Below are 22,894 nucleotides of genomic sequence, written 5' to 3'. Positions count from 1 at the left end.
AACCAACACGAGAAACATAAGTTGAGTTTGGAAAGAACGTCTGACCCAGTACCCATAATAAACACCCTTTCGAGTTCAGGATAGTCATCTACATTTTCTGAGTTTCTTGGTTAAGGAAAAGCTTCAACGCTGAACATAATACCCCACCTACTTTCAATTCTTTATGATCTTCACGTATATCTACTTCTATAAACGAGGGAAGAAGCGTCTGCCATTTAGTATTTGGTTGCCATTCGTTTTGGTTGTATGGTGCCGGATCTCCCACTCCACATGGGATCCCACAAATGAAATACAAATCAAGGGGCTTAATTCCTATTACAAGAATAATATCAACTATGATTAATTCTTTTGATTATTTAATAATTATTTAAAAATAAAATTAAAGTTAAGACAAACTTACCAATTTCAAAATCCATAAAATGGAACGTGTGCGTCGTCGGCCACCACCTTTCTATCAATACCGTCGTAATTCTGTTGTTGTGTCTTCTAGGCTTCACACTATAAAGCGCACGCCAAGGATATCTGTCAACCATTTCTCAGACTGTAGGGGGTAGACCATCATCAATAGCCTTTAAGTCATAAAATCCACCTCTCATTCTATAAAAATTCTCAGAGTGCTCTTGACACATGACCTTAGACTAATGATGGAACAACAACGATACTTGGCGAAGCGAACTTTACTTCCCATTTTGAAAAAAATCTACACCTATGGCAGGCCGCGATACCGGTTCATGTATTCGATCTCTTCTCTTCTTTTCAGTATTGACCGCTTTTCTTATTAAATTGCTCATATTGTATCAAACGATTTTGGTTTATAAGAGTTTTAGAAGAAGGAAATAATAGTCGTGTGAGTGAAAATGAATACCGCTAAGGAATTTATAGTTTTGAAAATTATATCGTTGAAAATATGGGCGTTGGATAATTGACCATTGGCGATTTACTTTCTCATGCCCGCGTTTGTGCTACCAACGCCGCGTGTAACCTACACACGCCAACAGATGTTCTCAGTCCTGGCGCTTGATGGTCAACCACCCACTTCCGTTCCATAGTGGAGAAACTTGTTTGGCCATCCACCTGGATCAACAAAAAGTTGGGTTTGTACATTACCATAGGAATTCCCCTGAACATCAAAAACCCACAAACCCGGTTTTTTCTCATTAAGGTTTTAATTTAAAATCTTAAAATTTTGGTTTACTTAAGACATCTTGTGAAGTTGATTTGATTCTTTCTCCCTTAGTTTGTCGCGTGATGATTTGGTTGACTGATTTTTCAACAAATTTTGTAAATAAAATTATATGGTTTATCGTTAGAGGTTTGGTTAACTAGTTTAGATGAAGAAATGGAAAAGATTTGGTTTCTGAATAAAACGAGTTGTCGTTTTTAGAAGTAGTTTTAATAACTGAATCAACTCAATTGGATCGGTTATATGACAACTCAACTCACCTCTAACTAGCTATGGATTTTTGCTAACTCGGCAAACAAAATTTGGGCTATGATCTGGGTTATGCTTAATATATCGAAATAAAATTATAGGCTATAACTAATATAGGTCATGGTTAACAAAAGCATGGGCTATATTTACGAGAAGCTCCTTGAAAACAGTGAGCTGTGGTTTGGGTGCCATCGGATTTTATTTTTACTAGATCTTGTTGTGATGTTGGTGAAACACTGCATAAGAACTTATAGCTTTTTAAAAGAATTATCGAATACATGAAATGTAGAATTTATAGCTTATCACTCGATCATTCACGAAGTTATATGCACAATATGCAAATCAGGAAAAGTGTACAACTTGCATTATACAGTAAAGCTTCGATAAATTAATAGCGTTGGGACCAAAAAAATTATTATTTTAACGAAGTAATTAATTTATCGAAGATTAATTTATTGAAGTTCTACTATATTGTGTTTGTTTCTGTTAAGTATGCTTGATTTTGTGAGTCATGAGTATTTTGATACCTGACTCTAGAGCGTCCTAGTTAAAGGTGCAAATGGAATGATATCTGACTTGGACCAACAAACAATGTCTTAGCATTTTTTTATTGTTTTTACTCAATGATTCAACATTAAAATTTGGGACATAAATGTGATACATTCATGAGGTCATTCATGACAGGAAACATATCACACAATAATTAAGGAATTACCAAACTTCACAATTCAATCAGGATTCTCTCTTACAAGTATTGCCATCGGAGATAAATAAAGCTCCTATAACCTAAAAAATTCACCAACAGAAAGTGATAGAAGAGAAAATGGTTTTGGGAGGATCCTTTTTCTCAGCATTGCTTCAATTTGTATTGATAATTGCATTAACAACATTCTTCGTTTATTTCGGTAAGATTAATTTACTTTCAATTTTTCATTTTTCTATGTTTCTGTTGTTTGTTCTATTTTTATTTTTTTTTTCCTTTGAAGGTTGTTTTATTCTTTCTATGTAAGATTTCCCTTGAAAAAAAAACGCATACAATTTTCTAGATTGTTAGCTTAAGCATCAAACATCATCTGATTTGCTTTTATAGTTAAAAATAAGCAATATAATGGTTTCAGGACCAAGAAACTTGAAATGCACAATTTTTTAATGTGCCAAAGAAGACCATATTATAGAGTAGTTGGATTTATATTTGCACGGATAAATAAACTCTCTAGCAGAAGAAGTATGTGTAGTGTATGTTGTTGATGACAATTTCGATTAAGATTAAATCGTTATAGATGAATTTATTATGATTTTCGAAAAATTTCATTATGGTTATGGTTTAATTTCTATCTTCAAAACATACAATGGTTGTTTGTTGAACCGAATTTATTTGCCAAGGAGATGTTTTGGTATGATAACTGAAAAAAATCCACTAAATTGCAGATAATTTATTGACAAAATTCTCTGAAGCAATGGCTGGTCTACCGGATTGAAAAAGTTGATCCAGGCAGGTCAAACATCGATGAAAGAGAATTTACTTGACAACCCTTAGCAGCACTTGAGTAAATCTTAATAGAGGAAACATTACTCGATAATTTACGCAGCTATATGCACAGTATTACAAACCGGAAGAAGCCATAGTACAACTTTTTTTTTTTTTTTGTAACTTCTGTTGTATCAAGATATTTTCATCTAGTGCAATTCATTTTGGTTCTCTTTATTTTTGTTCTCTTTCTGAACATTACTACAAATTCAAATCATGTTTGGGGTTTGAAGTAGTTGTGAGGACCATGGGTACCCATGTACTTACTGGCAATGCAAACGCTACCGCGCCTTTTATAACAGCACCAAACTCTATGCCTTGCCATCACAATGGTGCTGTGTTACTATTGCGATCGACATCGTCTCTAACATCCAGGAATAGATTCTCCCATTTGATCAACATCGTCGCTGTTGCTAGAGACAGTTCACCGTATTCAGTGTTCCCTCAAGTAAAGAGGACGTACTATCCAAAGTGTGTGTGTTTAGCAAATAGCAAGTCCTAGCTATCTGGGCCACAGGTTTGGGCTCTTATGAAGTATGTCACGTCGTTCTCTAGTTGTTTCACCTGAAGTAGCAGTTATCCAATCGCCTTGTATGGAACGAACAAACATGGCATATTTCTGATTTATTATCTTGGATGGCAGATCTCTTTACTATTTAAGCTTACAATATGTAAGGAAAGAAATAAAATCCTTAATAGTGATTAAGAGACCGCATTTATTTCTTTACTTATATAAGCACAAGAGAGGCTTATAACTCTATCTGCCGGGAAGAGGTTGAAAAACCTTGAGAAAAACATGGGTTGCTCTCCTTCTAAAGTGTCAAAGGTTCGAGGTATGTTGAACTATATTTTCAGTCGTTCTTTAAGTTCCTTCTCTATATGACAGTTACTTTGATCCATTCGTCGGTATATTTGTTTGTTTGTTTACAATCAGATCCTGCACCGGCGATTAAAAGCAAAAGTAGAACATCCACGAATACCTTGAGCGTTATTGATGAAGAGAGTGAGAACGAAGAGCTAGAGCAAGAATTATCAGCTCTAATAGAAACTAGTTCTGCATCAAGCATATCTGATTCACACGTTCTTACAGATGACGATGATGATATTTCCTTCTCTGAGTTTGTTGATGATGATACCACTTCAACAAAAGAAGACACTGGTACAGGCATCAATGGGGAAAACGAACAAAGGAAAGAATCTCCCAAACATGTGAAGTATACTGAGGGAAAAAAGAAGAGCAAAGCTGATGAAAAGATATCCAAAACAGCTACAAAACAGGTGCGATTTACTCTTCCGAACGAAGGTTTGAGCAGTTCTGATGGAGATTGGAAAATAAAGTCGGGAACAGTTCTACAACCCAAAAGGCAAACATATATTACCTTGGATGATCCCAGTGAGTTTATTGCAAATTACCCTGAAGTATTACATGAAAGGCAGATAAACTGGTACAACAATGGTTGTTATTTCGACTTGGATAGAGACATTCAAGGTTATAACTTGAACAAAGTTCTGTATATGTTCAGGGATGAAAATACAGAATCACCATGTTCCATAATGTAACACCGACAGAAATCCAGTCGAAAGGAAGAGTAATACTATTCAATTGTAATTTCAATCCATTATGCTGTATACCATCTTAAAGCTTTCAGATTTCTGAATACAGAATGTACCAGTTCAAGAATACCATGACATATCCAAAACATTCCAAAAGGCATACAAAGACACCCAGAAATATTTTCTTATGATAACTACAGAAGTTAAGCCAGGAATAAATGTTGTATTAAAGCATGTTTACAAGGCAGGCGCAGAACTTCCATAATAATCATCCAATAACCTCTACCTTTAGTAGCGTCCATATAAATGTCACCTGATCTACTTTTAGAGAGATGTGGAACATTAGTTGCAAATGCTTTAATTATCTGCTACTAATGCGTTATGGGTTTGAAGAATCACAATTCCATCAAAAGAGTTTTCGGGCAAGGAAATAACAGCTATGATGATATAAAAATTCCAAACAGCATATAAAGACACCCCAAAAAGATTTTCTGACGAGAATCATTAAACCATGTTTAACTGTGCACTTTTACCAGGCTTGAAACTTCATAATAATTAGATAACTCTATCATCCATTACAAAAATCTAATAACCTGAATAAAGCAACTATTGTAGATAGTGAAAATCGCTCCTACTATGTTCTAATATTTTATTGAATTATATATAACTATTTACGAGAGATACCAAGATCCCGACCAGGAGTTTAGGATGTTGGGTGCCAACTCCTAATCCAGTCACACAATGTGGTGACGTTCTTACTTATGTCATCGACACAATTGCTCGCCAATGGTACAACAATGTCCTCTGGGTAACTGGATCTTGCCTCTTCCAGTAACACTTGAAAGATTTCACATTCAATGTTGTTTGTAAGCTTTGATCCATCGTAACCTCTGCAGTATAAATCCATTTATAAACAACGATAGAGTAAGGCAAGCAGTAGAATATGTGCGTCCATGCCTTATCAGCACGAAAAAATCTCAAAACAAACAAACAAGGTTAAGCTAAGCTAAAGAACACTTAAAAACGATTGGTGAGCAGAAAGGTTCTTTACAGATATCTGTAAGGAGATACTCTGAGAGAGGTTCTTTAGAGGTATCTAATAATTACTGTGGCTTTAAAATTTTTAAGCAGAAACACAACACTACGATTTTGAGAAGAAAAGCCCCATGTCTTGCCTCCTTCCAGCTGAGAAGAAGTGAAGAACGATAACAATGGCAGGGAATCACCAAGACATACTTGGTTGATGATTCTCAGTCTTTCGCAAATATGACGCACAGGAGGATGCTTAAATGTTTTATTGAATACTGAAATCATCTGATCCACAAAATACTTTATTATACAATGTCATGTATCAAACACACAATGACATTGATATGTTACTTATTAGCAACATGTCTTTAATAGACGGATGTGATTTTGTGTTTGATACACGGGGGTTCTAAAGGTTTTGAAATGTCATTTTCTAAACTTTAGAATACTTTTTTCTTTTTCAAATTAATCTTGTGATTGCCTCAAGGCACCACACCACCTTGTCAAACTAAAGTTACTAAACCACGTCTCACCGCATAACAGCACAATTCAAAACCTTTAGTAAAATCTTGAACAGTGTCAATTAATCTACTTTAAGCAAAATGTGGCAAATTATTTTTTACAGAAGATCTAATCTACCTTCTCCTCAAGTTGGCATACAACACAAACGTTAAACCCAAAGCAAAAGGGGCCTTGACTAAGCAGTTGTACTACTTCCATTCACTTGTCAGCTATAAGATTCATAGAGACATTCAATTTTTTGATATTCTAAAAGGATATTATTACCCAAGTTACATTAAGGTGTAGATTCACACAAGAAACGTGTAAAAAACGCAGATTAACTGCCATGCACAGTGTCACCAACGAGCGGGTAAAAAAAAAACATCCAGAGAACATTTCCACCAGCAAGAGCTACCAAATAAGAAGTACTAGTTATTAGGAACGGCAAATATACCGTAATTGCATAGCCAGTTTGATCAAAACTTCTCACAACTTATAAAGACTTGTGCGAGGCTGCAAAAGTTTATCTAAAGCATGTTTGCTGGATCAAAGTGTGTGACTGATAAATTTATTTTCAGCTATAACTAACATAACAGGTAGCTAGTTTTTACCTTTTCTTATTTACTTGGTGGCAGTCTTTCTTTCGCTCGTTGATGGTAACTGTTTGTGGCCATTTATCTACATTTCGTGCACGCATATTGCGTGAATCTATGCCTAAATGTAACATGAGCAACAAAATCCTTTTAAAATCATCCTAATTAAACCTTCAAAGTCCAAGAACCTACATTGGTATTCACATATAGAACCTGAGTTGATATTTACATATTTACTCTTATTCCAAAATAGGTTTTTACATATATTTGCTGCTTCATGTTACCTAGGTAAGCTTGAAATTGCCAAACCTTTGTTAGTACTAATACGGTAGTTTACTAATTCGCCTCGACATTACTACAACAGGACATGCAAACACTTGTCTATGCTTTCCTGAAGCTATCGTTAACCTTGACAAAATAAAAATGAAAAAACTAATTTTTGTAGTTCAGCAAACCAGGAAAACCCTGGATTTTGTAGTTCAGTAAGCTGAACAGCTACTCTACCTTCTGCTTTCCTTCAGGAAAACGAATTTACTTTACAAAGGAAAATCAAAACATGCCAATCGAGAGATAAGACACATGGAAATTGGAACACATGGAAAGTTGGCGTCAATTTGTGAAAAATACCACTGAGAATGACTTCCAGCTAGAGACTGCAAGCATATCTCCCTAACTAAACATCAGCCTCGGAATACATCCATGAATTCTAGAACTAACATCAGAAATTAAGGCAGGTATGGTAATTTATTACTGACTAAAATTGGTGTAAATACCTGCTGCTCAAGCGGTCATACAAGACAGAATTATCAGTTTGAAGAACCACAACTCGATCAAACCAACGCTCAGGGAAAAAATCACAACCATGATAATCAACAATGTTTCCACCTTGTTCCATTATATCCTCAAGTTCATCACACACCTACAACATATTAATAAGCTTAAAATCAAAATCAATCAATTTAAAAAGAGAACTAATCCATAGAGAGATAAAAGGTTTTTATACCAAGTCTTCATTGATGATGTGACATTCTAATTCATCATCCCAACCATCATGTAAATTCTTCTCCTTAACAAGATCTCCAATGTTAATATGACGAAATTCAGTAGCTTCACTTAGTTGAGATGATGTTGTTGTTTTCCCAGTTCCTGGTGTTCCTGTTACTAAAATATTAGGTTTCCTTCTGCTGCTTTTAGCCATCTTTTTTTTCTTTTGCAGCAACTCTTCTATTCCTTTCTTGTGAATTTTTTTTCTTAATATATCCATCCTTTTTCAAAAACCAAAAAAAAAAACTCTTATCTTCCTTCTCTGTGATTGTAAGTTGAACCCTAAAAAGAAAAAACAACTCTTATATTCCTTCTCTGTGATTGTAAGCTAAACCCTAAAAATTGGGGGTTTTCAAAAGAAGAATCTGGGTCTTTTCCTCTTAAGCACATCCGTTAAGAATAACTACTTGAAGCACCCAGTTTTTCTATTAGAGCAACCACTGATTTTCTTACTGACATTACACTGAGGGAAAAATCCTCTAATAGTGCCAATGACCTTACTGGAGGAGTGCAAAGCACCTAAAGAACAGATTCCTTTAGATGATGTTTTTGGTGGTATAAAAAAGAAGGGTAGAATCCCCTTGAATTTTTAGATAGAATAATATTGCAACTAACTGTCCACGCCAAGAATTCAAAGACTTTTGGAAAGACGGACCAAGAGATGCATAAACAGCTTTCTGGTGCAAGAGACTATCAAAGAAAAGTACAATGGTGCTGAGTTTACATAGCCTAACAACAATTTTAGTTGCCATCTTTGTTGTCACTGCTGTTTATATGATAAGCGGAAGGAGACAGCATTTCTTTGAAGGTGTCAGTACAATGTCCAGAACCACAGTGAAGAGTACTAACAATGAAACGATCATGAAGGGTTACAATGAAACGACATTGAACGGCAATAGCGAATTGACACCGTTGCCAAGTTGTGATCTGTTTTCAGGTAAGTGGGTTTATGATAATTCGACGATTCCTTTGTATTCTTCGAAGCAGTGCTCATTCTTGATTGGTGAGTTTGCCTGTGAGAAGTTTGGAAGAAAGGATTTAAGCTATCAGAAATGGAGATGGCAACCCAACCAGTGCGACTTACCAAGGTTATTATCACAATTCTTTCTTTCTTACAATTTGAGTTTTGATTCCAGCAAATTTGGTTTGCAGAATTCATTTTTGAACAGATGTGCAAACCAAAACATGTTTAAATTAGATAATCTTATGTTGGTTTAACGTAAAATAAGCTAGGTTCAATGCCAAAGCATTACTAGAGAGATTGAGAGGGAAAAGGATGGTCTTTGTTGGAGATTCAATAAACACAAATCAGTGGGTTTCCATGATTTGTATGGTGGAATCTGTAATCCCATCAGCACTCAAATCAGTGCACGTCAATGGCTCTCTCACCACCTTTAAAGCCATTGTAAGTTCTATTGCTCTAACCTCTTAACGCACAAATGCATGGTTTTTTAAGTCCAGCCTAGATTGTACCCAAGGGAACATATATGTACTATGGCTTCAATTGATCTATGGTTGACAACAAATATGTGCAGGAATTCAATGCAACCATTGAGTTTTACTGGGCACCATTGATGGTTGAATCAAATTCGGATAATCCGGTTTACCATCGAGTACCGCATCGAATAGTCAGAGCTGGAGCTATTGAAAAACATACAATCCATTGGTCTGATGCTGACATACTTATCTTTGATTCCTACCTTTGGTGGAGAGTAGCAGAACTGCAAGTCCTGTAAGTTTCACAAACCAATTATCAGCTAAATGAAACATGAATTGGATTTCTTAAGCAATCTGCAACAATGTATTATCAGCTAAATGAACCATGAATCGGATTTCTTAAGCAATCTGCAGCAATGTATTAATGAAGATCATGTTTGTGAACAGATATGGATCCTTTGAAAAACCTAATGAAGGAATCTACAAAGATTTAGGAATGGTGGGTAACTTTGAAGTGGCACTGAAAACATGGTCAGATTGGCTCGAAAATCATATAAACCGTACAAAGACACAATTGTTTTTCAATAGCATATCTCCAACACATCACTGGTATCATCTCTATCTTTCTGCAGTGCCCTCTATTCATCTCTTAAATTGAAACACAATTTACAGTTTCTCAATCATCAAAAATGTTACAGGGCAGGTGAATGGGGAAAGAAAAAAGAAGGAAATTGCTACAGCGAAACAGAACCGATATTACAAGAACATTACTGGGGTCAACAAACAAATCCAGACATTATGAAGGCAGTGGAGAGTACAGTCAATAAATTGAAAGTTAGAGGTGTTGATGTGAAAATACTGAATATCACACAACTGTCAGAATACAGAAAAGAAGGCCATCCTTCTATATATAGAAAACAATGGGATACTTTAACTCCAAAACAACTATCAAACCCTGCTAGTTATTCAGATTGCACGCATTGGTGCCTACCTGGAGTCCCTGATACTTGGAATCAACTCCTTTATGCTTACCTACTGCCCTGATAGGTAATTTTCGAGACATACATTGCAAATTTGAGATGTTTTTATCAAATAAGAAGAAAAGAACACATTGACAAGTTAGGAAACCTGTACATAAAATCTAGACCTTGGCTATGTTTTTTTTCCAGGATCCCTACTGGGTCTCAGAGATATATGCACTGTTCATAAAGATTGAAAAAGACGTTCATTTCCATACATCAGGATCCCTGGGCAAGCACCAGCGATTACAATAAAGTATTATCACAGCTATCTGAACTACTTACCCCTCCAATCACAGCAATTTCCTAGTGTTTCTGCCACTAAAACTTCTAGTAGATGCATGTTGTAAAAAAAAAAACAACGCACTAGTAAGCTTACAAATTTTAGTTATCTGGAATACTTAAAGAGCGCCACAATTCCACAGGCATCCCAGGTCGCCAACCTGATGGAATAGTAAGGTGTGGGGGGAGTAAACCTTGAACCGCTGCTAAATCACCAAGCTTATTATTCTCTGTGGCTAATCCAGGAGCCTTCACCAATGTCTCAATTGTCTTCTCATTATTTTCAATCTTAGGCAATCCAATATCAAGATCAACGAAATTATACAACTGCTATGCACGCATTTGTTCTTCTTGTGGGGCAGGAGGAAGAGCTCCACGAAGTGGAGGTTGCCCCGCCCCAAATTCAGGTGGTGCAAATGTTGTGTAACTAATTCTATGAGCATAAGACAATATATCATTCATTTTCAATAAAGTTGCAATACTAGTAGTAGTAGTTAAAGTCATTTCAGTATCATCAGAATTACCTTCCAATTTCGTTCGTTTAGGTCGACGGTACTCAGAGTAATCATCAACTAAAAGACCAAGACATGCTCAGCTTCTTCAAGTTTACGCAAACGCAAGAATCACCGCATCTTTTGCTTTAATCTCTCGAGCAACTTTCTGTTTAGCATCTTGAAGATCAGCAACTGATTCAAAGAGTTGAGTTTGAAGAGAAATGAATAGCCAGATGAACAGTATAAGCCAGTACTCTGTTGGACTACGAAACAACGAATAGTAAACTTGAACTAGTGAGTGAGATACAAGGGGGTCGCCACATCTTTGGAGTGCAGCAGAAGCTCTAAAGCATCAGCTTTTGAAGCTCACATGAAGAAAAATCATGAAAAAGACTGAGAAACGGTTAACTTTTATTCCTTTGTGAATAATTTCTCTGTTTATCAGATAGTGTATAATAATATTGGTGGGAATTGTTTCTTAATGCATCCACAACAAATTCTGTGTTGGTACTTTTCATAATTACAGAGGACCTTCGTTCTCGATCATTTCACGAACTTCGTTAACCACTAAGTAAGCTTTGTGGCCTCCTATCACTTCTGCTTGCTTCTTGCCGTCCTTCCATAACTGTGTCATAAAGGTTGTCATCATAAGAAAATATCACAAGGAAAACTTGGATTTGATAAAAAAAAATCAAAGTGAAAGTAGAAATTTCTTACCTGTATTGTTGGCATCTTCTGCACAGGTTTTCAAGGTTGACAAACATGAACAAAGAAAAATAATTTGGTCAGTTTAATTCTGCAAAGTCATAGCTGCATATTTCGCAGCAAAACCCAAATTTTAAATACAAACTTGTTGAGATATTAGTAAGAAATCTGAAACCTAACGAATAAATTTCAGAATAATCAGAACCAAAGCACTTTTTAATCATATTTTACAGAATTGTACGGAGCTTATCGTCTCTTTAAAAAGCCGCCCTCATAGACACAGAAACGGGAATCAAAAAACCAAATAAGATTTTCAGTGAACTGCATGTGAGGTAAAGACAGGTTTGGGGTAAATATACTCATCCAAAATAAATCCTTAAGACATATTCCTCATAGCAAACTATCCTTTCTTAAAAATCATATCCTCATAACAGCTCAACTAATCGAGATTGAGTGTCAGCACAAGCACAACTGGTTATTCATAAGTTTACTTCGACTTCAAATCTTACTTCTACGAGGATGGTGATCTGGGGCTGGAGTGCTAATGCTCACATGTTCCACATTAGACCCATACTCATATGCTCCAGAAACAAGCATCACATAGTATCGAGCAAATCTCACTTCTCTTAATCTTGACATTTCTATCCGTAATCATATTTTCTTACTAAGTGCTTTATGCGGCCAAGTTAATGTAGGAAATACAGTTTGAGATCCAGACCTAGGTTATTTATCTGGACCCTGAGAGACAATCGACATATGAACTAAAGCTACTTTAAGATTCAACATTGGACAATGAAATAAAAGGCATCATTCTCATAATATAGAATCCCAGTTCTGGTGAGTGTGGGGGTTGTACGGCATAATGGATATCTCAAGGTTATCTTAAAACAATACTTCCACACAGTTATATAAAAAAGTTAACATACACGATACATGGGGAAATAAAATGCCAAGGAGAAGCTAAAACAGATGCCTAGGAGAAGGGCTCAAATAGAATACTGACACTGCAGTTTAAACAAGTATAAGCTAAGCAAATCTCATGCAATTATAATATGTTCCTTGAAACATAAGTTGCACTTACTGTATATAGTAAAGCAAACACATTCTAGTGTTCTCTTCTATGACTCTTTTTGCTGGAACCAACAGTTTTTAACGCCAAATTGAGGGGAAAGACATAACGATGAGATATATTTAACGAAAAATGGTGGCAACAAGTTATCTATCCCTATTACTTATTACTAGCTACAAAAGCTGATAGTGTGATCCAGATATGATAATATCAATAAGAAGACGCTTAGCAACTACAAGAAACTTACAGTAACTCCTGCACGATTAACTAGCTTGTAAGGAACAGTGTTGACATCAATGCAGAAGAATCCAACTCTGCATCAGTAAACAGAACAGAATATGATAAATCATTTGTTCACCAATCCATGTAAGACTGATACCTGTTACCCATTATATAATCTTAAAAACATTAACATTATTACAGCACTTTGTCACCATTTGCAGTCGCAGGGGAAAATGAGAGATAGTAGATCATCCATTTACAAAGTTCTCAAGAAACTCATTGCAGTAATCAAATAATTTTAGTAAACGCTATAAGCTAAGCAGATTCATCAAAGTGCCAACTGGAACAAGTCAAATGGCCTATAAGAACATTCACAGTTCAAGTACCTAAATGATTTTCCCATTGTTATATCAACCTAGATGTAGCGCTCAACCCCTATAACAAAGACTATTCTATTGACTGCTTAGGGCGACAAATTACAATTACTAAAAAAAAAAAATCAATTCAAATAACCAAACTGTTTAAGTTCACACACTAACCTTGGATAATAATCAGCTGCCATTTTTTCGATTTTGGGTTTCAAGTAAATACATTTTCTGCACCAAGTTGCCATCCTACACATCCAACATAAAAATCACAACTTTAAGAATCCAATAAAATGTAATTAGCTTCAATAAAAAATTCATTTACATCCTAATATTCAATCAGTTAAGAACTAATTTTCTGATTAAGCAAATGGATGAATTAATTAATTGGTAATAATAATCAAATTAAGTAAGTAAAAAAAAAAATCCCCTGACCAGACAATAATCAATGCTTGATCAAGTTGTTGAGCATCACCCATAATCCTATCAAACTGTTCTTCACTACCAATTGATTTAAGCTCTACAGAAACTGGTTTCGAATCAATATTCGATGATGATGAAGAAGAAGAATCTATGCTAAAAGTATCATTTGAAGCAGTAATCCTCGATCGTATTCCATCAAAATTAATGGAGGAAATTCTAACCAAAGAAGTCGATAGCGAGAAAATCTGATGAATTGGAAGGAACCCATATCCGGTTGAATTACAAGAACGTGGTTTTGCTTCGAGGTGCAGAGATTTGATGCTTGGACTGATGATTTTAATGGAGTCTGTCATTGTGGAAGAAGAAAGAGTAGAAGAGAAGACTGAAGAAACTGGGGGAAAAATATGCACCTACGGCGTAAATTAGAAATAGCACCTCAATTTGTGGGATCCATAGTCCATTTACACCATAGTTAATTTAGTGGGACCCACATTAGCGGATATCTTTCGAAAATAAAATGAAGTAAATACAGGGGCATGATTGTCATTCCAGAAACATATATTTTCAATTGTTTTTCTTACACCATGTTTATACCTGAGTCTACCATTACCTTCTGTACCAAAGTCCAGAGAGGTTACACAAAATGGCAAGAGTCAGGTATATGACATAAAACCATCAAAAGCAAAATGTAAGACCAGCGTATATTATAGACATGAATGTATTGGTTTCTGCGAGACTTCGACACCAACTCCATCTCTTCGTCTCATTATCTCAATGAATTTCTTCATAACGAACTTCTTGATTCCGACAGTTAAGTTCCCAAATTGAAATCAGAATAACTTTCGACTTGTTTTATAGGAATGGTCTTACCAGCATCATGTAAGGTACATTGTTTTGCAGTCTGGTTGTTGGCAGAAATGTCAACTGCTTCTTGAAGTAGTAGAAAAATTGGTTCCATCTTTGAGATGTCCAACTGATGTCGGCCATAGCCATTTGAACACGTTTGAACCTAATGTCTATAAAAAAAATACAATAGTGATTCATCCATCAGTTTCACAAACGTTGGGAAAAAAATTACAAGAGGCGGTATATAGTATGTTCTGTAAATGAAAAGTTAAAGAGATAAAACTGACCGATGTAATGTTTTTGTACACTCCAAGGTTATAAGGATGGCGATAGTTCTGTCCAGATTTCTTTGCTAACCAGCTTGCTCTTATTCCTTCATGATACTGATGAAAATACCATCAGAAACACGAATGGCAACATAAAAATGAGAAGAAAGAATCTACTTTGTACAGTCAGGTGTTGATATAAAATAAACTCACCTCTATTGTTGTCATGTTTTGAGCAAGGAGGTAGACGTGCCAACCTGAGAGAGTGGTCAAGGTCACACTCAAGGCAATTAAAACTGTCCCGCAAATAATCTGATAAGCAGGAAAGCTGTTAACAGTGATTCAAAAAATTCGAATCAGACTATTTAGAGTAAACTACATACATAAAAGGAGATGAAATGCATGTAGTAATTTGGGCCACTGATGAAGATTGTTTAGTTGGTTAGGGGATTATGGGAAAGACTCTCCCATGGTTTAAAAAGCGGACGAAGTGTAAGCCTTGAGGTGAGGGGGTTCAGTTTCGCCTTGCCTCATAGTAATTGGGGTCACCAAATATGGTGAAATGAAGATAGTTTTGTCAGCTAGGGGAAAGGCACCACCCCCAACCCCAAGACTGCGACAACTGACAAGTGCATTCAACTAAGATCATATTTAGGAATTCTGCACTCCAGGTCTGAGACTCTGAACGGAGAACATGGCTTTCATAGGAAATTGTCTAGGAAAAAATAAACTTAAAACAAAGGTGCATTTCAAAGTTGAGAGAAAGTAAATTTAGCCGTTTACAAGACAAGAAAAACGCATCACCCATAAAAAAAGATTATTATTGTTATGAGATTTAAGAAACAAAAAGAAGACAGCACTGAAACAAATCTAACCGTTAAGTCACTTACATAAAATAGCTTGAGATGTTGCCCTCTGATAGAATCCCAATCCTTTTGAAATATATCCAGAACAAGCATAACCTAAATGAAAATAAAGTTTTCTTAAGTTTATTACTTTTGGTTGTTCTTGTATCCAGTAAAGCAAGTATAACCAGAAGCAGACTGGAAATTACCGTAGAGTATAAACTTGCTGTGGTTGCATATAAGATGAGGATAAAGAACGGCTTATAGTTCACAAAACCAACACAGTTGTTTATCCACACACAATGGTGATCCTGCATGCAACATTTGAACTGAAATTCAATAACCTCACAAATCAAAGAATACCATTTTAACACTAGCGCTTTAAGGACCTACCATCTTCAACACACACCTTCTGCATACCCGGCAATGATGAGTTCGTGGTGGCTTATGTGTTGAACATTTATCACAGAATCTTGGATTTCCACCCTATTAGGAAATCATTCAAATGATTGAGTCATCAACAACTTTGTAATTGATCATAACTAAAACGCAAGATACACAAGCAAACATGAAACCCAAAATCTAAGCTATTTTTCTTTTCGCTTTTGTTTTGGTTTTGGCCCCATCTGGTGATCAGACATAACAATATGGTGACATCGACTGCACATATCCTCCACATCCTGAAAGTTGATGAAGTGAACACATCTATGTTGTTCACTTCTTTACTGTACACTATTCACCTTAATCACTGAATTCTACTGAATTAATCACAGAATCTTACGAGACAAGGTTTGTCTAAATTAAATGATGGAAACCAGACTATGCAAGAGACAAGGTTCGATGAAACCACCCGAATACATAGTTTTTACCATTTGTGACTAAACAACACTATAATTTCTTAACTGACTATTGCAAGTCGAGGGGAACACATACACCACTGCTATCACATGTTCTCTTTAGTGATATAAGACAATCCAACAGTACCTAAGGCGTACATGACACCCCGAACTCAACTACAGGACGAGCTAGCTGAGTCAAGAAAATAATATGCATTTATCTATACATCAACCACACTCGACATTTTGTTAGCAAGTTCATCACAGCGACTAATGCAACAAGGAGGACCAGACAATAAACAAATTTTACACTAGGTTTTGAATCCTATAAGTATGTTACTTAGGTGTAGAAGTGAAAGTTCATTCCTATCTGTCACTTAAGACCAACTACACTTTACAATAATCAGTTAACTGGAGGACTTAATGTTCTTGATAAGCTTATAGGTAATTCAAATAGTAAAAATCAAAAAAAAAAAAAAAAACTAGCATATACAAGGTACAAAAATAGAGTCAATGATGGAGGTTTGCCAATATATCCATCGCCACAACTATAGCAAGGCTCCATTGAACCATATGGACTAACATGCCTACCTCCGTTGAATTAATTCTGCAGTTGTTCTCTTTTTACAGACAGATCAAACATACCTACGTTTTACGATCACTAAAAACAAATTCAATTCCACTTTCAACCACAAGATGACCCATATCCAAGCAACAAAGTAAACCAACTCCTGGGCCAATGTGCTACATTTAGATCCTAAACCCCAAAATTGGTATTCATGACCATTTAACTTGTAAGACGACCAATCCAGCAGGAAAAAAAACCCTAAAATTTGTTAAAGATTACACATATTGTCCATGAATTAAGGGCAAATTCATCTAGCATGACTAAATATACAGAACAAAATCACAGATTTATGAAAGCAAGGAGAAAAGGCTTACATTTTTATTGCTTCCTTGATCCAAAACTTCGCCACCATTTTCAATCTCAAGAACAAAATTAGAAGGAACATGACCTGGTTCCATGACAATACAAGTGATGAAGGAGATGAATGACATTAATCCGAAAAAGGAGAAGATCAAAGTATTCAATAATCCATTTGAGCTGTTCAAACTCATACTATCTTCAATAAAGATGAATACTGTTGTGTAATAAATGAAACCCATTGCTAAGAAAACAGCAAAAATTGGTAAAGATAGAAATCTTTGTTTCTTCATTGCTGAAATAAACCCTAACTCAGTGGGAGAGAATTTGACGGTTTAGAACTGTTTCTGGATATTGAATTTGGTGGATTGAAGAGTTTTCAAACCAAATTTTCATCTCGTGGAAACGGAGATAAAACTGTTTATCAAGAGCACCCCCTAAAAGAAAGATCTGGGTTGGTACATAAAAAACTGTTGCGGTGTTTCATATGAAATTCCACACCCGGTTCCGATTGACCATTGGACCATGGCAAAAGAAAGGAGTAAAAAAAGCCAACTGCCACCCCAGGTGGCATGACAAATCAACCGCATCATTATGGAAAAAATGTTAAGCGATGGAGATAGTATGGAGCGATATTATATCACCAGGAATGGAATTTTTGTTGGTTTGGCAGATCGCTCATGGAAATTCTAGCACCAATAGTAGTTAGTTTTTTGTCGCCTATAAATTTATAATTTTCCAAATAAAATTTACACCAAAGTTTTTATTCAAAAGTTTTCTATATAGGGCTGTCAATATATTTACGAAGTCCAAGATCCGTTTTCGAAAATTCTACATCCTGTAGTATTTAATCTGATTTATCGGAATTCGGATTTCATAATCGGACACTATCGAACTTTACCTACTTAGCCTATTAATGCATATCTATTTGGTTTAAATCCGACATCTGATAGTGTAGGGACATACTGGTAATTTCTAATCCCCAGGTGTTAAATGTTGTCGACTTTAGCCTAGGGATATCTAATGTTTTCTCTGTAACATTTATTTAGAGAGAAAAAAAGAGACCGAGATAGAAAGACAAAGGGATCGAGAGAGAAAAAGATAGAGATCGATATTGGAGAGGGTTAGAGACCTAGAGATAAGAGAGTAAAGATCAGTTTTGATTAGTTGTTCATTCAGAAAACAAGTGAGATGGTGATGTTTTGATTGTGGTCAGAGAAGATTAGTCTTTTCATTCAGAAAACAAGAAAGTAATTTAAACTCTTTTTTTATTTTTGTTAAAATCAACTCATGCATGATGTTTTGTTGATTATAAGTGAAGTTGAGATGATTGATGTTTTGGAAATTAGGGCATATGGTTGAGATTTGGAATTTCGAAATTAGGTTGATTGTGTTGGTTTGATTGATTGTGTTGAACTGTACTCAAAACTGAATTAAACTCTCATTACAGAACTGTGTTGAACTGTATTCTGTTTTTTTTTTTTTTTTAGTTTTTTTCCCTTCCCAGAAATCGGATTTTATCGGAATAAAATTTGATATCTGATAGCTTATTCTAACGGAATCAGATTGGGATTTTTGGATTCCGTCGGATGTTATCAGATATCAGATTTCCGATAAAACTTAACCTTATCGGTTTGGTCAAAACCGGACGGATTTTTGTCCGCTGACACCCATATTTATATATTTCTCTCTTTCTAAGTTTGTACACTTTTCTCAAAAAAATTTCAAATGGCAGATTTCAAACCCAATTGATCCAGGAATCCAGCTTGATTTTTCTGGAGTAGTACTTGAAGTTGTTGTTAAGAAGATATGTGATAGTTATAAAGAAATGGGTAAAAAAAAAAGAGGTCTGCAAGTTCTGGATATTAACCAACTCAAACCTGCATGGGCATTTGAAAAGCGGGGTCTAACAACCACACCCAATATTTCGCTTAGCAATCTGTATGGACAAACTCTAATATACTTTCTAAAGAATCAACTAGACAGTCAGACTCAATCTAGATAAAAATATATCAAAGAGTTTATATCTCAATCTCTCGATTTGATCTTTACTCAAGCAAATAGAAATCTGCGAGTCTTTATCAAAGAGAGATAACTTGGATGGTACCAAAGACCAATATCCAAGTGTCAATCAATTTAAATCAACAACCTAAAGGTCGGATATTCTAATTGATTGAACAACGCACAACCTGTATTATTTCAATTATATAAACAAATATAATGCGGAATAGAAATAACACAGACACCAGAATTTTGTCAACGAGGAAACCGCAAATGCAGAAAAACCCCGGGACCTAATCCAGATTGAACACACACTGTATTAAGCCGCTACAGACACTAGCCTACTCCAAACTAACTTCGGTCTGGACTGTAGTTGAACCCCAATCAATCTCACACTGATCTAAGGTACAGTTATGCTCCTACGTCTCTGATCCCAGCAGGATACTGCGCACTTGATTCCCTTAGCTGATCTCACCCACAACTAAGAGTTGCTACGACCCAAAGTCGAAGACTTTAATAAATAAATCTGTATCACACATAAAAGTCTAGGATAATAGATAAATCCGTCTCCCACGAATATACCTACGAGTTTTGTTCTGTCTTTTGATAAATCAAGGTGAACATGAACCAATCAATAATACCAGACTTATTTGCCCCGAAGAACGGCTCAGTATTATCAATCACCTCACAATAATCTTAATTTACGCAGCGAAAAAAGATATTGTGGAATCACAAACGATGAGACGAAGTTTGTTTGTGATGACTTTTCTATCTTGCCTATCGGAGATATCACTCTCAAGCCAATTATTACAATTGTACTCGTATGATAGAAACAACAAGATCAGATCACATAACTACGATAAAAGTAGTATCGGCCTGGCTTCACAATCCCAATGAAGTCTTTAAGTCGTTAACCTAGTTTAGAAGAAGAAACCAAAGGTTAAAGGAGAATCGACTCTAGCTTAGCACAACTAGTATCACACAGAATGTGTGGGGATTAGGTTTCCCAGTTGCTAGAGTTCTCCCTTATATACACTTTCAAATCAGGGTTTGCAATCAATGGTAGCTTAGTAACAAAGCATTCAATATTCACCGTTAGATGAAAACCTGATTAGATTCAAGCTAATATTTCTCAACCGTTAGATCGAAAACTTAGCTTGTCACAAACAAATGAAATGTCCAATTTTGGGTTTATGAACCGTAGCCCACTAGTACAAATCTTCACATTGGCCACACTTAATCACCGTGTCCATAAACTTTTGGTGATGGATTTTTTTCACTCCAAAAATGTGGCATCAGGTGCCGTGACAAAGAGGTATCTTTATGGCTACATAAACTTTGAGTGGCTATAAAATATGATTTAGCATGGCCATAACTCTAAAACCATGTCTATATAGTACTCGTTATTTTTTATTGTAGTTAAGCATTTTCACTATCACCATGGCCATAGGATCCTTATAGACACACGATTTGATTATATGTGACTAAAGTTTACCTTAAAGTTACGTAAACTTTATCTTAGCCGTGGCCTTTGTTACCATTAGACACGTAAAATACGTTTTATCGTGGTCAATCCAATGCTTACAACTACGTTAGACTTATAGCACCATGGAAATAAACTTTTTAAGGCCACAAAGAACTTTTTTAACGTGGCTAATGTATTACCTTTGGGACACAGAGATTCAGTAAAACCAAACCATGGCGATAAATTTTTTATGGACACACGATAATGTGTACTTTAAGGACACATGGATTCATTTCAACGGACAAGGGTAGCGGAATATACGCTAACGTGGCCTATTGACAACCAATAGTTACGGGTGATATTTGAACTGCCATGGCTTAAACCTTAAGATGACGCAACAGACATGTAAATCTAAGGAACAGCCGAACAGCTATTTCTGTCCCCACAAAATGAACGATTATAAGAGAAAATATTGAAAACATCAAAACGTTATTTATTTATTTACTTTATAAGAAAGGATAGTTACATCACTGACCACGACCTTTTAACATAAGGAAATGCCATAACGAGGAACATTCATCCAGGACCTAGAGACTTAGCATAAAATTGCAAGTATATCGACCATAAAGTTTCAAGACCTGTTAACAAGCTTATAAGCATAGAAAATATCAAGACTTGGATAAAATTATCAATCTAATATTACAAGAGTGGTCCACTTAGAACTATACTGAGAACCATTGATAGAGTTGATAATAGCTTCAGTCTCTTCAAAGTAAACTTGGATCAGCTCCTGGTCTGCAAGCCCATACGACTGTTGCAAGAATAAGTTTTGGCATCCTATAAGTACCCTGCATTATAATCAGAAAACCATCAAAGTAAGATTAATCTGTAATAAAAATGAGGTGAACAGATACAACTCATTCAGAACTAAAACATTTGAAATAGAACACTGCAAGAAGATGAATGAGACTAAACTTATAAAACATATTTATCATGAGTTCCCGAAGAGCAGAATTGTGAACACGTACAAGCCACAACAATGGCAACCGGTCTAAGTGAAGTATTTGGCTATTGAAATATCTTGAATTAACAAGCATAGCTACTTGGATATATTCAAAAATGTAGATGAATACACAATGAGCACAAACCAAAGTTAAATCCACTCACGCATTTGTATTATTGATGGATCTGCTTAGTTCTGTTCGCAACTACTAAATGGTAACAAATCAAGCAAAATTATAAAGCAAATTGTGATACCATTGAAGCCCGACAAAAATGTAGCATCAGATTAGGAGAATTAGAATCCTACCCGTTTGAACCAATTTCGAACTGCTCTGCAAGCCGACACCGAGTTCAAAACCAGAATTCATAGGTGAACAAGAGACGGTACTGACATTTTTGTCATCCACATGGATTATTGGAGATACCTTTGATAAAGTTCAGGAGTAATTTGGTCATAATCAATGGATCCTTCCATTACATGGGCTCTGCATCCTTTAACACCATCAAAACCCAAATTAGGCAAAACCAGAAAAACAAAATTTCTGTAAACATGCATTGAAAAGAAAATATAAGAAATCATGGTACCAAAATCTCCAAATTTGTCTAAGAAGTGACAATAAAAATAGAAATCGGAGTATTTATCAGGAACTTTTTTCCCCATCTATACTAAAACAAAATATCAATTAAGTGGGAATTCAATAAAAAAATTCTCTTTCTCAGACAATGAGAAGAATAAGGCTCTGAAAGAATTTATGTGAAATTAGACTAGGGCTTGTCAAAAAAAAGGTTTAAAAAAAAACTAACCTTATATTCAAGTATCAACAGAATCCAAAGAGGACCAGTTTAGGGCTTCTTCTTATTTAGTTGATGAGACTTTCAAACAGCCTTATAAATCTACACAGAGAAAACAGCAATTAATGAAATATAAATCTATTGGAATTTGTAAGTTAATGTGAAGAACAATAAGCGAGATGGACTAACTAACCCTAATATCATTTTCTTGTTTGAGTT

The 22,894-nt window shown here is 35.5% G+C and overlaps 5 protein-coding genes across 8 annotated transcripts; 2 read left to right on the top strand and 3 right to left on the bottom strand.

The window, feature by feature from the left end:
• The first annotated feature begins 2,129 nt into the window (after nucleotides 1–2,129).
• LOC113308383 lies at nucleotides 2,130–4,878 on the top strand. 2 transcript variants are annotated; one of them, XM_026556849.1, is made up of 3 exons: nucleotides 2,130–2,337; nucleotides 2,861–3,793; nucleotides 3,895–4,878. In XM_026556849.1, exons 2-3 carry the CDS (start codon nucleotides 3,757–3,759, stop codon nucleotides 4,518–4,520), a joined length of 663 nt encoding a protein of 220 aa, XP_026412634.1. In that variant the 5' UTR covers nucleotides 2,130–2,337; nucleotides 2,861–3,756; the 3' UTR covers nucleotides 4,521–4,878. The 2 variants fall into 2 exon arrangements, with proteins under 2 accessions (XP_026412634.1, XP_026412633.1); XM_026556848.1 differs by having other exon boundaries at nucleotides 2,861–4,878.
• Nucleotides 4,879–4,977: 99 nt separating this feature from the next.
• Nucleotides 4,978–8,107, bottom strand: LOC113308384 (adenylate kinase isoenzyme 6 homolog). Its single transcript, XM_026556850.1, has 3 exons — nucleotides 7,641–8,107; nucleotides 7,411–7,556; nucleotides 4,978–5,404 (listed from the first exon to the last, which is right to left on the bottom strand). Exons 1-3 carry the CDS (start codon nucleotides 7,899–7,901, stop codon nucleotides 5,218–5,220), a joined length of 594 nt encoding a protein of 197 aa, XP_026412635.1. The 5' UTR covers nucleotides 7,902–8,107; the 3' UTR covers nucleotides 4,978–5,217.
• Nucleotides 8,108–8,341: 234 nt separating this feature from the next.
• LOC113310189 (protein trichome birefringence-like 34) lies at nucleotides 8,342–11,097 on the top strand. 3 transcript variants are annotated; one of them, XM_026558779.1, is made up of 6 exons: nucleotides 8,342–8,769; nucleotides 8,915–9,086; nucleotides 9,217–9,413; nucleotides 9,566–9,727; nucleotides 9,817–10,165; nucleotides 10,965–11,097. In XM_026558779.1, exons 1-5 carry the CDS (start codon nucleotides 8,390–8,392, stop codon nucleotides 10,160–10,162), a joined length of 1,257 nt encoding a protein of 418 aa, XP_026414564.1. In that variant the 5' UTR covers nucleotides 8,342–8,389; the 3' UTR covers nucleotides 10,163–10,165; nucleotides 10,965–11,097. The 3 variants fall into 3 exon arrangements, with proteins under 3 accessions (XP_026414564.1, XP_026414565.1, XP_026414563.1); XM_026558780.1 differs by lacking the exon at nucleotides 10,965–11,097 and adding an exon at nucleotides 10,288–10,956; XM_026558778.1 differs by lacking the exon at nucleotides 10,965–11,097 and having other exon boundaries at nucleotides 9,817–10,956.
• A 200-nt stretch (nucleotides 11,098–11,297) lies between these two features.
• Nucleotides 11,298–14,120, bottom strand: LOC113310191 (thioredoxin-like 3-2, chloroplastic). The gene is made up of 5 exons (XM_026558783.1): nucleotides 13,710–14,120; nucleotides 13,449–13,523; nucleotides 12,935–13,001; nucleotides 11,631–11,648; nucleotides 11,298–11,538 (listed from the first exon to the last, which is right to left on the bottom strand). The coding sequence occupies exons 1-5, from the start codon at nucleotides 14,048–14,050 to the stop codon at nucleotides 11,434–11,436; spliced, it is 606 nt and encodes a 201-aa protein (XP_026414568.1). The 5' UTR covers nucleotides 14,051–14,120; the 3' UTR covers nucleotides 11,298–11,433.
• A 95-nt stretch (nucleotides 14,121–14,215) lies between these two features.
• Nucleotides 14,216–17,905, bottom strand: LOC113310190 (probable protein S-acyltransferase 15). The gene is made up of 7 exons (XM_026558782.1): nucleotides 17,433–17,905; nucleotides 16,048–16,140; nucleotides 15,864–15,965; nucleotides 15,700–15,771; nucleotides 15,023–15,121; nucleotides 14,831–14,926; nucleotides 14,216–14,713 (listed from the first exon to the last, which is right to left on the bottom strand). Exons 1-7 carry the CDS (start codon nucleotides 17,706–17,708, stop codon nucleotides 14,618–14,620), a joined length of 834 nt encoding a protein of 277 aa, XP_026414567.1. The 5' UTR covers nucleotides 17,709–17,905; the 3' UTR covers nucleotides 14,216–14,617.
• Between the last annotated feature and the right edge of the window lie 4,989 nt (nucleotides 17,906–22,894).

The sequence above is a fragment of the Papaver somniferum genome, chromosome 9 (genome assembly GCF_003573695.1).
Source record: "Papaver somniferum cultivar HN1 chromosome 9, ASM357369v1, whole genome shotgun sequence".
Lineage (NCBI taxonomy): Eukaryota > Viridiplantae > Streptophyta > Magnoliopsida > Ranunculales > Papaveraceae > Papaver > Papaver somniferum.
The sequence above is the reverse complement of the archived record's forward strand: the minus strand, read 5'-3'. Positions and strand labels throughout refer to the sequence as shown.